The sequence below is a fragment of the Lonchura striata genome, chromosome 2, assembly GCF_050655825.1.
Source record: "Lonchura striata isolate lonStrDom1 chromosome 2, ASM5065582v1, whole genome shotgun sequence".
Taxonomy (NCBI): domain Eukaryota; kingdom Metazoa; phylum Chordata; class Aves; order Passeriformes; family Estrildidae; genus Lonchura; species Lonchura striata.
The window spans coordinates 52658333-52671588 of record NC_140704.1 but is presented as its reverse complement, the minus strand read 5'-3'; the positions used below and the strand labels follow the sequence as shown (position 1 = coordinate 52671588).

The 13256-nt window shown below is 43.3% G+C and overlaps 2 protein-coding genes across 2 annotated transcripts; one reads left to right on the top strand and one right to left on the bottom strand.

Moving 5' to 3' along the window:
• Positions 1 to 232: 232 nt before the first annotated feature.
• Positions 233 to 5812, bottom strand: PSMA2 (proteasome 20S subunit alpha 2). The gene is made up of 8 exons (XM_021531966.3): positions 5736 to 5812; positions 3973 to 4049; positions 3303 to 3435; positions 2811 to 2933; positions 2387 to 2468; positions 1218 to 1291; positions 712 to 769; positions 233 to 632 (listed from the first exon to the last, which is right to left on the bottom strand). The coding sequence occupies exons 1-8, from the start codon at positions 5774 to 5776 to the stop codon at positions 516 to 518; spliced, it is 705 nt and encodes a 234-aa protein (XP_021387641.1). The 5' UTR covers positions 5777 to 5812; the 3' UTR covers positions 233 to 515.
• Positions 5813 to 6099: 287 nt separating this feature from the next.
• MRPL32 (mitochondrial ribosomal protein L32) lies at positions 6100 to 8395 on the top strand. Its single transcript, XM_021531985.3, has 3 exons — positions 6100 to 6248; positions 7093 to 7277; positions 7780 to 8395. Exons 1-3 carry the CDS (start codon positions 6125 to 6127, stop codon positions 8032 to 8034), a joined length of 564 nt encoding a protein of 187 aa, XP_021387660.3. The 5' UTR covers positions 6100 to 6124; the 3' UTR covers positions 8035 to 8395.
• The last annotated feature ends 4861 nt before the right edge of the window (positions 8396 to 13256 follow it).

Genomic DNA, 13256 nt, shown 5'->3' with positions numbered 1-13256 from the left:
AAAGTACATCTTCTGCACCACATAAAACTATTTCTGGAGGTTAATTAACATTTAAACAATATTCCAAAGTGAAAAAATTATCCTATCACTCAACATTTAATTTTTTTAAAAGAAGGCTGAACATAAGTTCATCATGGCTGTATATGAAAAACTGTTTCCTCAGCAATAAGGATACTGAAATCTAAGTTTTATGTACATAAACTAGCTAGGATTGAAAAGACACACAGACACCTTCCCCCAAAACAATGGCCTTTAATTTTATTCTTTAGCCTTTTTCAAGCTGTCACTATAACTTTACATTTTGTACAGTATCTTGTGTATCAATGGAAAGATTTATCTTTAACAAGATTCCATCTATTACAATATCAAGGACTTGTATTTGCACCCATGATATTTAAAAAATCTCTCAGACAAACCATGTAGAAATAAGTATGCAAAAACTGCAAAGAAAAACATTTAAGTAGCCAAAATTAAAAAGACCTTTGTGTGAAGCACACAGTCTAGCTCGGTTTCTACTAGGCTATTGCAGCCAAGTAGTCCTTAACCTCAGTTGGAGTGAGCCTCCTAAAACCAGCTTCATTACAGATGCCAACTTCAATGTTGTCTTCTGTCATTTGCCCTTCGAAGCTCTCCTATTAAAAAAAAAAATACAGTTCAGTGAATCTTATCAGTGAAGACGTAAGAAACTTCTTTCTTAAATACTTTGCTAACCTTTAGTGTTAAGATAGCTGTATGAATGGCATCTTCAAGCTCCAAATCTTCATTGTATCTGTAAACAGACATTAGTTTATTACAGTATAGGACAAAAATCTTTACAAATTTTAATAATCCTAGAGTCTCTAAAATCCCCAAAACCACTAAAATTTGTTTCTCATAGAAATATTATTTGTAAGCATAGTGACATTAATAGTCAAAGTTATCATTTGTTAAAAAAAATCCCTACTTTTCCTACTGACACTGTATATAACATTGCTGCAAATATGCTGAATATAATGCTTATTGCACTCAAGTAATTCTACATAAACACAAAAGTTGAAGTTTAAATAAATCAAATCTCCTGTACACATGTAAACAAGTACACTGGAAGCATCACACCTTAAGTACTTTAAAACTTTGTTCTTACAATTTAAAAAGTGTACATTTTTTTAAATCTGTCTATTTTATGTAGAACCTGAACAAAACAGAGTATCCTTTTAGAGAAGTATGAAATACATTACCTTTTCTCAAGAAATGTTTTCCCATTGACATAATTTTTTCCCATTGCTGTTGCTTTCCAGGCAAAATAAGCTCCCTGTAACAGCAATAAACTATTGACTGAATTGTTTTATTATTGTTTGTAACTTACTGAAACACTATGTATTCAATTACTTGCTAAAAAACTACAGAAGCAATTATGAAGACACAGTGTTCTGAGACTACAGGAGAAAATTTTAGATCATATTGAGACTAATTTTATATGGGAACATATGCTATGAAACTGTACAAAATGTGTATTGCACCCACCTATTTTCATCCTCCCACTAATTTGGAAAGATGTATTTAGAAAGTCATTAGCATAGTTTTGATTTGGGATTCCTTAAAAAGAAATAGTACATCTGCCTTTGAGAAAGTATACACTCAAATCCTTACTGAGGCTCACCCCACATATTCTTCTTTTTGAAGATAAAGTAATATAAATGACTTGTTGCAAATCAGCCATCTGATTTATGTTCACTACTACCACGTTATTTAGTCATCGCTTCTATTCCCTCCTCTGGCATGAAGACTGCCAGCAGTTCTATGCCTCAAACTGCCTTAAACAAGGCATCTGCATTTTGCTTTTTACACTGGAGCATCAGGTAATTCAAACCATTGGAAGCTGCTATGATCACTACAATGACCGCATTTTCTCATCTGAAGCACTGCATCTCATATGTGCATCGAAGGGTAGTTTTTCTGAAGTGCAGTGCAAACTCAGCAAATAAACTCATTTAAATTAGCTGCTGTCATTAAATACCACAGCATGTACGTTACATTTCACAATGCTACAGGTTTTGGCTTAACTTTCATCCAGTCTGGAGCTGTACAAACAGTCAATTTATTTCTTCCTAGTAGCTGTTGCAGAACACCATATTTGCTGGCACTATCAGCTAGGTGGGAAGATATGAAAAGGGATGACCTCCCTCAGAAACAGCTGCTATCCCTCAAAGCAGTACAGGAACATGCAGGCACAGAATGATGCAGGCTTGCTCCAAGCACCTACTGAAATGACCCATTTTGACTTCTGAACTTATTTTTCATTCTAGCTCTGTATTATTATTCTCATCACAGAAAATATTTCATGAGCTCATGCAAAGTTTCACAAATTTTATCAGAGCAGCAGAACTTACAAGTGTAAGATACTTACAGATGGATCCGACTGAAATAAATATGGCCGCCCTTCATTCCAGCCACATATTAGCAGTGATACACCAAAGGGACGAACACCACTACAGGCAAACAAAGTGTAATAAATTATCCAGTGAAAGTCAAAGGTGACTAATTATTTTGGACATGTTCATCTTCTCCCCAGACCAGAGCTGTAACGAGGACAAGTCAACAAACAAGACAAAACCAAAAGTGTCTTGCCTTGACTGACATGTTTGTGTGCAAGATATGGAGACCCATTCTCACCCACTGCCAGTCAGCGCTCCTCCCATTGACACACTTTCTGTGCACACTCTCCACTGAAAAACTGCCTTTTCTACAAAAACCCCAATCACTGGGTAGCTGTTACTCATTAAATTAAACACCACAATCTTTCCAAGCAGCTCTGCAATCCCAGCACATACCCAGACTGTGTGTACTCCTGCATCACAGAAGCAATTCTCTGTACTAGCTGAGCTGTTGGAATGGGTTCATGATAAACCAAGTAATACTGCTGGGCCAGCTTCCGAGCTCTGTGTACAAGTACTCTGAAAACAAAGACAAAAGTACTATGTTAAAAAAATTCCAACTAGAATCGAAAAGCTGAAAATAAATACCTATTCAGGAGTTGTACATCTGGCATAACAGAACACAAGATTGTTCTCAGTAATTTTTATCAACTAAGTAATTGCTGAAATATTTAAAGTAAGGTTGAATTACACTGCTTTTATTCTTTAGATACAAGGTTATTTGACAAGTTAATGAATATATTAAGAAAAACTTCATGTGAATGTCATTTACAGTGCAATATAGTATTATGACATACACTGAGAAAGAAACAGCTAATTGCTACCTGTTACTTAAACTTCTTGTATGAATATGCATCTAAACAGTAATCAAACAAAATGTTTTAATACCTGTAATCTGGACCCATACCACTGTACACTAAACCTATATGTTTGGTAATTGGTTCTACTTTGTGGACGCTCCTTTCATCATACAGAATGGATTTCTGCTTCTTCTCAGTTGCCAACACCACTCCATTTGCAGCTAGAAAAGAACAAAAAATTTCTTTAAAAATTAAACTAAAATTAGCAGTCAAAACATAGAATGAGCTTATTAAACTAAAAAACTTCTTCCTCTCTCTTTAAAAAACATTAAAGCTTACAATTAGATTAAAGAGAGATACTTTGATGAATACACATTGTTTCTTTTTTAAAATGAACATACAGCTCCCATAATCCCATTCTCAAGATTCTGTGCAACATTAATTATTGAGCAATCTAACTAGCTTTTTTTGTGTGTGTGTTATTTCTATATAAAAGGACAAGAACACTCAAAAAAGCCCCAAAACCAAACACCTATTTCTACCAGCTGAATGTCTCCAAAATCACCCAAAAAAAGAACCCCAGGAAGCATAAAATTTAGTAAAGCATGTGTAAATCCACTGAAAGAGTAACAAAACATGTGACAGAAAGAAAGATAAATAAGGATCCAATACAAGAGACCCATTACACGATCCAAACTGGTTTAGTTCTCCCAAAAAATAGACAGAATCCCAAATCCATCAGTATTTTCAGGACATACCTTTAATCCCAACTGATGGAGCTCCTGCAGCTACTGCAGCCAAAGCATATTCAATCTGAACAAGCTTTCCAGAAGGACTAGAAAGGAAGATGCAAAATAAAGTTTTCCATTCAGTGGGAAAAATCTTCAGGGTGTGTCATGACTTTCTATTGAAATTACATTGTATATGTGGTTTCCAAGAGCTTTCGAGACACTGATGTTCACTGCTGAAAGGAACCAGCAAAACACAGCTATGCTTTTTGACTGACAAGCAAGACAGCACAACTCCCATTCCATTCCCGGATAATTCTGCATTTTGTTTTAATGATCCACCTTATCCTGGCAAAGGATGCAGGATCATCAGAATGGAGCTGCAGGTGTCATGCAAAGTAAGTTACAAAGTATAACTTATTCAGAAAAGGGGGATGGAGGGGTCCATTCTCCATCCCTACTAAAAAGGACACCAGAGACAAGCACTCACTGGACAAGTGGTTTTGCATGTGATCTGTTCTCTAGGCTGTATTTCAGACACTGCTGCTCTAATAGTTGCAGAAGTAAAATGGGATATTATGTAACTCAGTGTTTAGATGAAGAAAACCAAGCAGTAATCAATCAGTGTAGTCACTTATACACTGAGGAAACGGGGTGTAAGGGTAACAAAGTAGTAATTCTGGCTTTTCCACTACAAACTATAACAAATCAGAACAATCATTCCAAGCACATAGTGCTTCTGTAAAATACAAAAAGTTTGTGACTCCCTTAGGAAATAGTTTCTGAAAGCTAATAAAGAATTCAATCTACTTGAGCAAAGCAAGCATGTTTGGCTGCTTCCATCCACTAAGAACATTCTTTTCATCATTTTAGGTTTCGAACTGCTTCATTTGCTCAACTGCAACAAGCCTTTAGCAATCCCTTTTGCAGTTACACAACATAACTCTCCACTGAGATTAAAGGGACACTTCACCACAACAGCGTAAAGGTTCTTATGGCTAGTTTTTCTTTTTTCTATATGCAACATAGGTCTGAATACTTTAATAATTCCAAAATATGAATGGAAGATAATTTCCTTTATGCTGAATTAATCTTCAGTCTAGGTATTAAAGCAACACCCAACAAAGACTACTCCAATAGCACATTCACTCTGTGCATGCCATCATTCCACACTCAGACCGTGCAAAACACCAAGTGCAAGGAGAGCAGCCATGCCAAGTGTAGCAGGAAGGAACACAAACTATTTTAAAACTCATCTGCTTCACTCATTCCCACATCTGAAGCAAGCTCTCAGGACAGCACAGCTCAGCTGTCATCACACATTTCCAGTTAGCTCAGAATCATAGAATTATTCCCCAGCCTATACTGCGTGTGTGTGGTGCCCCCGAGTTTGCTAAGCCAAGCACTCGCTGACAGGCACCACCAGTGTTGAGACAGACCTTAATGTGGTCCTACAACAGCGGAGACACAAGCGGCGCCCGCACTGGGGGCCGAGGTCAGCGACAGACACCAGAGGGACCCGCCCCGCGGCCCTTCAGGAAGCCTCTGGGCAGCTGCGTGTCCCCCTCGGGCGCCTGAGCCCCGCCGCTCTCCCCACGCCCGTCACTCCTGCCCAGGTCGAGCCCCCGCTGCCCCCCAGCGCTCGCAGGCCCGATGACTCTGCAAAGCGCCCCCTCGGTCCTGCTTCGCCGCCGCCAGCAGGCCGCTCCGCTCAGTCTGCGCGCCGTTCTCCCGCTGGCCCGGCAGCCCGCCCGCCTCTGCCGGCGAGCCCACAGCCGTCCCTGCCCCCGCACCTGAAGGTGGTGAGGGAGAAGCTGTAGCCGCGCTCCGCCATTTCGGCACCAGCCCCTGCGCTCCCCGCGCCGCCTCCTCGGCGCAGGCGCGAACGCCTCTTCCGCTCCCAGCGCGAGGGCACAGCGAGCGCGCTGATTGGCGGGGTGGCGGCCTCTGCCTGAGCGTGCCGGGATGCGGTTGGCGGAGGCGCGCCGTGAGGCAGGCTGGGTGTTTGAGTCCCCCACCGCCCTCCACCGCCCCGCCTTCCTGGTAGCGACAGCAGTGCTGGGACTTGGAGTCCTGCTCCTGCCTCCCCGCAATGTCGTGACAGGCTAGGGGCACTCGGTTTCCCAGAAGGCTCAGGAACAGGATCGCCTCCCCCGTGAGCTCGGCGGGGCTGTGCGGACTCATGGCGGTGCTGGTCCTGGTCCGCTCTCCGCTGCCGCGGCTTCGCGCTCTGTTCCAGCGCTGCTGGGAGCGGCTGGAGCGCGGCCTCTGGCCGGGTGTCTTCGGGGGCCAAAGCCCACCCTGGGGTAGGTTCCGGCCCCTTCTCTGCCCAGCTGAAGGAACGCGTTCCTGTGTCACCTGTCTTGGGAAGGGTTTGGAGTAGATGATCTCAGAGGTCCCTCCCAGCGCCATTGTTTCTGTGATTCTGTGGGAAGGCGACGTCGCGGCCGAGGGACTCGTTTTACCCCTGAAGGGCGGAGGGCGGGGGAGCGCTGGGGTCAGTGAGGGAGCGGGGCGGGAGCGCCGCTCTGGCCTTGCTTCAGGGGTGATGGCAGCACCGGTGCTCGGCTGTAAGGAATTTCTATCTCAGAATCACAGATGATGCTGAGCTGGGATGGACACACAAGGTTCATCAAGTCCAACTCAGCCCTGCACAGGACAGCCTCATTAGTCACACCATGTGCCTGAGAGCGTTGTGCAAACGCTTCCTGAATTCTATCAGGCTTGGAGCTGTGACCACTTCCCTGGGGAACTTTTTCCAGTGCCCAGACACCCTCCGGGGGAAGAACTTTTTCCTAATGTCTGATCTAAACCTCCCTTAACTCAGCTTCATGCCACACTCTTGAGTCCTGTCACCACAGAGATCAGTGCCTGCCCCTCTCCTTCCCCTCATGAGGAAGTTGTAGACTGTGATGAGGTCTCCTCTCAATCTTCTCCAGGCTGAACAGATGAAATAACCTCAGCTGCTTCTTGTATGACTTCCCCTCCAGGCCCTTCACCATCTGCGTGGCACTTCTTCGAATGCTCTATAAGAGCTTTATATCCTTCTTATGTTGTGGCGCCCAAAACTGCACACAGTATTCCAGGAGAGGCTGCACCGGTACAGAGCAGAGTGGGACAGTCACTCCCCTCCTTTCCTTTCTCCTGCAGGACCAGCACTAGCTGTGCAAGGTGCGGCTCTCGTTCCACGAGGGATCAACGATGCCGGCGAGAGCAGCGCCGAGGCGCCGAGCCTGCTGGGGAGCGTGATGTGGATGGCAGCGCCCAAGCAGAGGCGCACCATCGAGGTGAACCGCTGCAGGCGGAGGCATCCCAGCAAGCTCATAGAAATAAAGGTAAGCAGCAAAGCCCTTGTTTTGGAGAAGCATTGCAGAGGGAAGTACTGACTGTAAAAGCTCTCTGGAGTTTGTTTATAAATCAATACGCTTAAAAGATACTGTAATCTTTAAAATCCTTTGTAAATCTTTTGTAATTCGTCATGTGTGACAGCAGTCTGAGGTTAAATGAACAGTGACACCCGAGGTGCAAGCCAACAAAATGTGAATTTTGGCTGAACAGATAACATAGATGGAAAAGGCCTACATTTTCTGTACATCTAATTGAGTCCATAGCTCTTTAGTCTTCTAAACTTAATTAGGCAGTATGACTTAGATACCGAATTTAGAGGCTGTTCTTAGTAAGCATTTGACATAGCAACACATTACAGAAAAGTTACATAGAGGAATATGTTTTGAAATGGTAGATGAATTTCTCTTGATTTAACATTTTTATTTGTAGTAGTTCCCTGTTTCTTTTTTTGTTGCTGTTCAAATTTCCTGTTTTCCACTGTCATTTTAGAGGAACATAGATGTTTGTCCTGAATGTGGAAACTTGAAGCAGAAACACGTCCTTTGTGGCTATTGTTATGCAAAGGTCAAAGAAGAAACTCGACTGATACGGATGGAAATATACAAGAAAGAAGGACGACCATTTAATGCTCCAACTGTAGAGACTGTTGTCCTTTATGAAGGAGAAAAACCCACAGAAGCAGATGAAGGCAAGCGGATCATTGAAAGAGCCAGGAAGCGTCCATCTTGGTTTGTTCAAAATTGATACTATAGAAATAATGGTAGCAAAAGCAGTTGCTGCAGGAAGAGAATTCATGATTTTCAAGAATGTTTTTCTTGTTCACTCAGTGTGAACAGAACTCTGAACTTCTGGGAAGGCTGCTTGCATTTTGTGTTGTGCCATGTGATTTTACAGTCAGGCATTGTTACTCCAGCATGCAGTGGGAAATGCTTCTCAGTGATATATCACAGCAGTCAACAGAGAGAAATCAGGATCTGCCTTGGATTTGGATATCTGTGTACTGTACCCTGAACAATTTGTATGCTAATGTTCTATGCTGGTTTTGTAATTAACATATTTTAAATTCATGGCTGTACAATAAAGTTCGTTAAGTATCCCAGGAAAATTTGCTTTCTGGTTTTGGCTTCTGCTCTTTTGAAGGGGAAAAAATGTCTAAAAGTGATATTGATTAGAAACGAAGGATATTTGCAAGGAAAGATGCAGTTATTTGGTTGTTTTCTTTGTGTGGATCTCTCTACAATGCTACTGTTTGAGATAATTGGTGATAGTCCTTGATTTGAGCAAAATAGTGGTTGCCATATAGTATTCGCATTTTTTTCTCCATTGGATGAAGGCTCAGTGTTCCTTGCTGTCGTCAGTAAACAAGAATATTCTATCTTAAAAGGGATGTGAAAAGCCTGTTACCCCCACTCAGCATACACTTGAGTAGAAAACCAAATTGAAAGGTAATGACTGGAAAACTAAAAGTGGTAGGGGTCAAAGGCATCTCTTTGCAGCTGTTCAGTAGTCTGGTCAGTAGTGTGCTTGGAAAACTGCAAACAGCCATGGTGCCTTCAGCTGGAGTCCTGGGCAGAGAGGGAGCAGCTCTGCCTCCACTCTCCACGGGTGCCTTCATAGATGTAGCTGCAGCACTTCCCTAGATTCTCACTTTGATTTTAACCACACAGCAGCACTGCTGCATTAGGGGTTTAAGCCTGTTTTCAGTTTTTGTTGGGATTTCAGTGTACACAGTACTCTTCGGTATTGGCTCAGCCACCCTAGTAGCTACTTGGTTGCCAAAAAACACAAACCTGCTCCAACCCTGTCACAGAATCACAGAATCACTAGGCTGGAAGAGACCTTCAAGATCATTCAATTCCAACCCATGCCCTGACACCACCTCAACTAACCCATGGCACCAAGTGCCACATCCAATCTTCTTTTAAACACATCCAGTGATGGTGACTCCAACACCTCCCTGAGCAGACAATTCCATTTATCACTCTTTCAGTAAAAAAATCTTCCTAATGTCCAACATGTATTTCCCTTGGCGCAGCTTGAGACTGTGTCTTCTCATTCTGACTACAACCACCATTCAGGCAGCTGTAGAGAGTGATAAGGTCATCTCTCAATCTCCTTTTCTCCAGGCTAAACACCCCCAGCTCCCTCAGTCATTCCTCACAGGGTTTGTGTTCCAAGCCCCTCACCAGCCTCGTTGCCTCCTCTGGAGGTGCTCAAGCATCTCAATGTCCTTCCTAAACTGAGGGGCCAGAACTGGACACAGCACTCAAGGTGTGCCCTCACCAGTGCCGAGTACAGGGGGAGAATGGCCTCCCTGCTCCTGCTGGCCACACTATTCCTGACAGGCCAGGATGCCCTGGGCCTTCTTGGCCACCAGGACACACTGCTGGCTCGTTTCAGTCAGCTGTAACCAGTACCCCCAGGTCCCTTTCTGCCTGGGCACTGTCCAGCCACACTGTCCCCAGCTGTGCCCCAGGTGGCCTCCAACCACTACATCTCCCACCAGCCCATCTCTATTTGCAAAAAGCAGGTCTAACATAGTCCCTCCCCGGTGGGCTCACTCACCAGCTGTGACAAAAAGTTGTCCTCCACACCCTCTAGGAACTTCCTGGAGTGCCTCTTTTCTGCTGTATTTAGTTCCCAGCAGATGTCTGGTAGGTTGAAGCCATCTACAAGAACAAGGGGTGATGATCCTGAAACACTCTCCAGCTGCTTATAGAATAAGTTGTCCACCTCTTCATCCTGGTTGGGTGGACAATAACAGACTCCCAGTAGGATATCAGCCTTGTTGGCCTTCCCCTTTATTTTTACCCATAGGCATTCATCTTCATTGTCATTATTTTCAATATCCATGGCATCAAAAGCCTCCCTAATATAAAGGGCCAACCCTCTACCTCTTCTCCCTTTCCTAACTCTTCTGAAGAGCTTGAAGCCATCCAGTGCAGCACTCCGGGTATGTGAGTTGTCCCACCACATTTCCATGATGGCAACTACATCATATCTTTCTGCTGCACCCTGGCCTCCAGCGCCTCTTGTTTGTTACCCATACTGTGTGCATTAGTGTACATACACTACACCTGGGCTTCTGATTTCACCCCTAACTCAGGCTTACCACCCTTGGACCTACTTCCAGAGAGCCCAGCTGCATCCCATTCGCCCTTCAAACCTAGTTTAAAGTCCTCTCAATGAGTTCTACCAGTTCATGAGCTAAATACCTTCTGCCCCTAACTGAGAGATGGAGCCCATCCAGTTCCAGCAGGCTAGGTGCCATAAAAAATGCCCGCTGATCAAAGAACCCAAAATTCTGCTGATGACACCAGCCACTTGTTGAAAATGTGGGCTCTCCAATTCCTTTAATTGTTTTTCTCTGCCACCAAAAGGACTGCTCCCTTGAGCTGAGCACTCAGAGCACTACCTGTGTCTGGGTTGGCTCTCTATTCCCTTGGCACTTGAGTGTATGTGCTCCTTCGCTTCCTGGTTCAGGGAGCTGTATTGACTGAGAACTGTTCCCTGGCTTTCTACATCAAGGTTTTTTTGGTGGGGATCTCCCCATAGGGATCTTCTGTCAGGGTCAGAAAAGTGTCAGACTGTAGGAATATGAAAGTGGAGGACACACTTTCCCCAATAGCTTTCATTTGTAGTTGGCTAAGCTCCTTATGCCTGCTCAAGGAGTGGGCTGGTATATGCTGGAATATTTCACTTTTGCTTTCCTTGCTCTGGATCCTGTGCTTTGAAGCATAACTGGTAGTAACAGATGTTAGTGGAGATACTACATTTCCTCCATAAAGTAAGGGCATAATGAAAGCTGATAAGTGCAAATTGATGTCATTCAGTTGACAGTATCTAAGGAAACAATGTAAGTCCTTTTGTTTTGTCCAAAAAGATTTAGCCCAGTTGTGTCTATTTTTGCTTGTTCAGGAGTGAAGCCAATAAAAGGTGTCCAGCAGGATGTGAAGTGGAAAGCTAACTTTTGGCAGAGCTGCATGGGTTGAGACTGACACATTAGAGGTGACATTAGCCAAGCAGTAAGGCAGATACATACATGCCTTTCCCACAGGGCAGTATATTTTAGAGAGAGGTGAGGGTCCTTTGATTTGTCCACATATAGGGCTAATGACACCTTGCCAGCTGCACTCAGTTGCTTTTTAGATAATAATATTTGACAGTTCCATAGGAAAAAAGCTGAATAAGCATCACTTCCTCCAAGATCAAGATCAGTGGATCCTTACAGGTAAGAAATCAAGCAAAGGGGCAAGACACCTCCATACCTGGGCAAGGAGCTTCTGGCAAAACATAAAGAGAACTAGGAAGTTTATGGAAGCTTGTGAAAAAGGGGACAGGGTTCTTGGGCACTTGGGAGGGAATGTTTTCAGAGCGTACAGGAATGAGATCTGGGAGGCTAAGGTCTGTTTGGAATTAAATCTGGCAAGGGATAACAGGGGCTCCCTCCAGAACAACAGTAGCAGCAGGAAGATTTGGGAAAACATGGGCTCACTGCTGGTGGTGACAAAGGATCCAGAGAAGGTGGAGTTATGGAAGGTCTCTTTTTGCTTCAGTCTTTATTGCTAAGGCAGCCCTCTGGAGTCTCTCACTCTGTAGCCAAGGAAAAAAAGTCTAGAGAAAAGATTTTCTGTTGAGGAATATCAGATTAGCATTTGTAGGTGTCAAGGCAAACTTAACAGCCAGAAATCCATGGGCCTTGATGGGATGCACCCTCAAATGCTGAGGGTTATTTGTAAAATCATGGAGAGGTACATGAGAACTCAAACTTCAAAAAGAACAAGAAGGAGGACAGGATCCAGGGAACTACAAGTCAGTTAACCTCAATCCCTGGAAAGGTGATGGAACAGCCTGGTTGTCATCTCCAAGTGTGCAGACAAGAAAGAAGGTTATGACAAGTAGTCAACATGGATCGACCAAGGGGAAATCATGGCTCGCCAACCATCCTTGTATGATGAAATTACTGGCTGGGGGAATGAGGGAAGAGCAGTGAATAATGTCTACCTTGACTTCAAGGCTTTTGAGAGTTTTCCACAACATTCCCATAGGTCAGAACTGGCTGAATGGCAGATCCCAGAGCATTGTGGTCATCATCACAGAGTCCAGCTGGAGGCCAGTACCTAGCAGTGCTCCCCAGGGGTCAGCAGGGGGTCCAGTCCAACAAAGAGCATTAAGGGACTGGAGGGCAGGCTGAGGGAGCTGGGCCTATTCAGTCTCGAGAAGAGATGACTGCAGGGATCTTACCAATGCATAAACTACTCTAGGTGAACCTGCTTTAGCAGGAGGTTTGAACTACATGATCTCCAGAGGTCCCTTCCAACCTAACCATTCTGTGATTCATCTCATAGCCATACAGTTTATGTTGGCTCTGCATTTAGCAATCCAGACAAGTGGAGATGGTTGACAATGTTTCATAGTTGTTTCTGAGTAGTGTGAGGGGAAAATCATTTGGTACTCATGGTATCTAAAAGAAAAATTAGAACCAACTGATAAATATTTAAGATTTGTATATGTTATTGATGTTGTACCAGTTAATTTTCCATAGAAGAAATTATCTTCAGTGAGAATCAGAGCAGTCTTGTTTGAATGACTTTTCCTTTAAAAGAAGAGCAAAGATCACTTTCAAACTTTGTCATGTTAACTCTGCCAATGTCAAGGTCCATTACCTTCCATATAATTGTAACAAATGAAAATTCCTCTAAAGCATGTAGCCTGGTCTGTTACTTGAAATAAGCCCTCTTTAAATGTAATTTTATAAAAATATAAATCCCAATAGTTCTAATATAGAAACATACTTTTGGAAACAGTGCAAATTAAAATTAACAAGAGGCAAGCTGTTTGTTGCAAATGCTGTACTTTAGAATCCATTTACAAACAAAAATTTTATGCACCAGTAATTTAATTTTGATTCTTTGTGTCCCTGCTAGAAGTTGAAACCGATTTTTTTTTTGTTTAAAAATTCCATA

Bases quoted from the DNA above. Each gene is read 5' to 3' on its own strand.
- PSMA2 (XM_021531966.3), bottom strand. From the start codon at position 5,776: ATGGCGGAGCGCGGCTACAGCTTCTCCCTCACCACCTTCAG. The intron at 3,436-3,972 runs GTATGTCCTGAA...GTTCTTTTCTAG, and splicing joins TCCATCAGTTGGGATTAAAG to CTGCAAATGGAGTGGTGTTG. The intron at 770-1,217 runs GTAATGTATTTC...GTCTGTTTACAG, and splicing joins AAAACATTTCTTGAGAAAAG to ATACAATGAAGATTTGGAGC.
- MRPL32 (XM_021531985.3), top strand. From the start codon at position 6,125: ATGGCGGTGCTGGTCCTGGTCCGCTCTCCGCTGCCGCGGCTTCGCGCT. The intron at 6,249-7,092 runs GTAGGTTCCGGC...TTTCTCCTGCAG, and splicing joins GGGCCAAAGCCCACCCTGGG to GACCAGCACTAGCTGTGCAA. The intron at 7,278-7,779 runs GTAAGCAGCAAA...CTGTCATTTTAG, and splicing joins GCAAGCTCATAGAAATAAAG to AGGAACATAGATGTTTGTCC.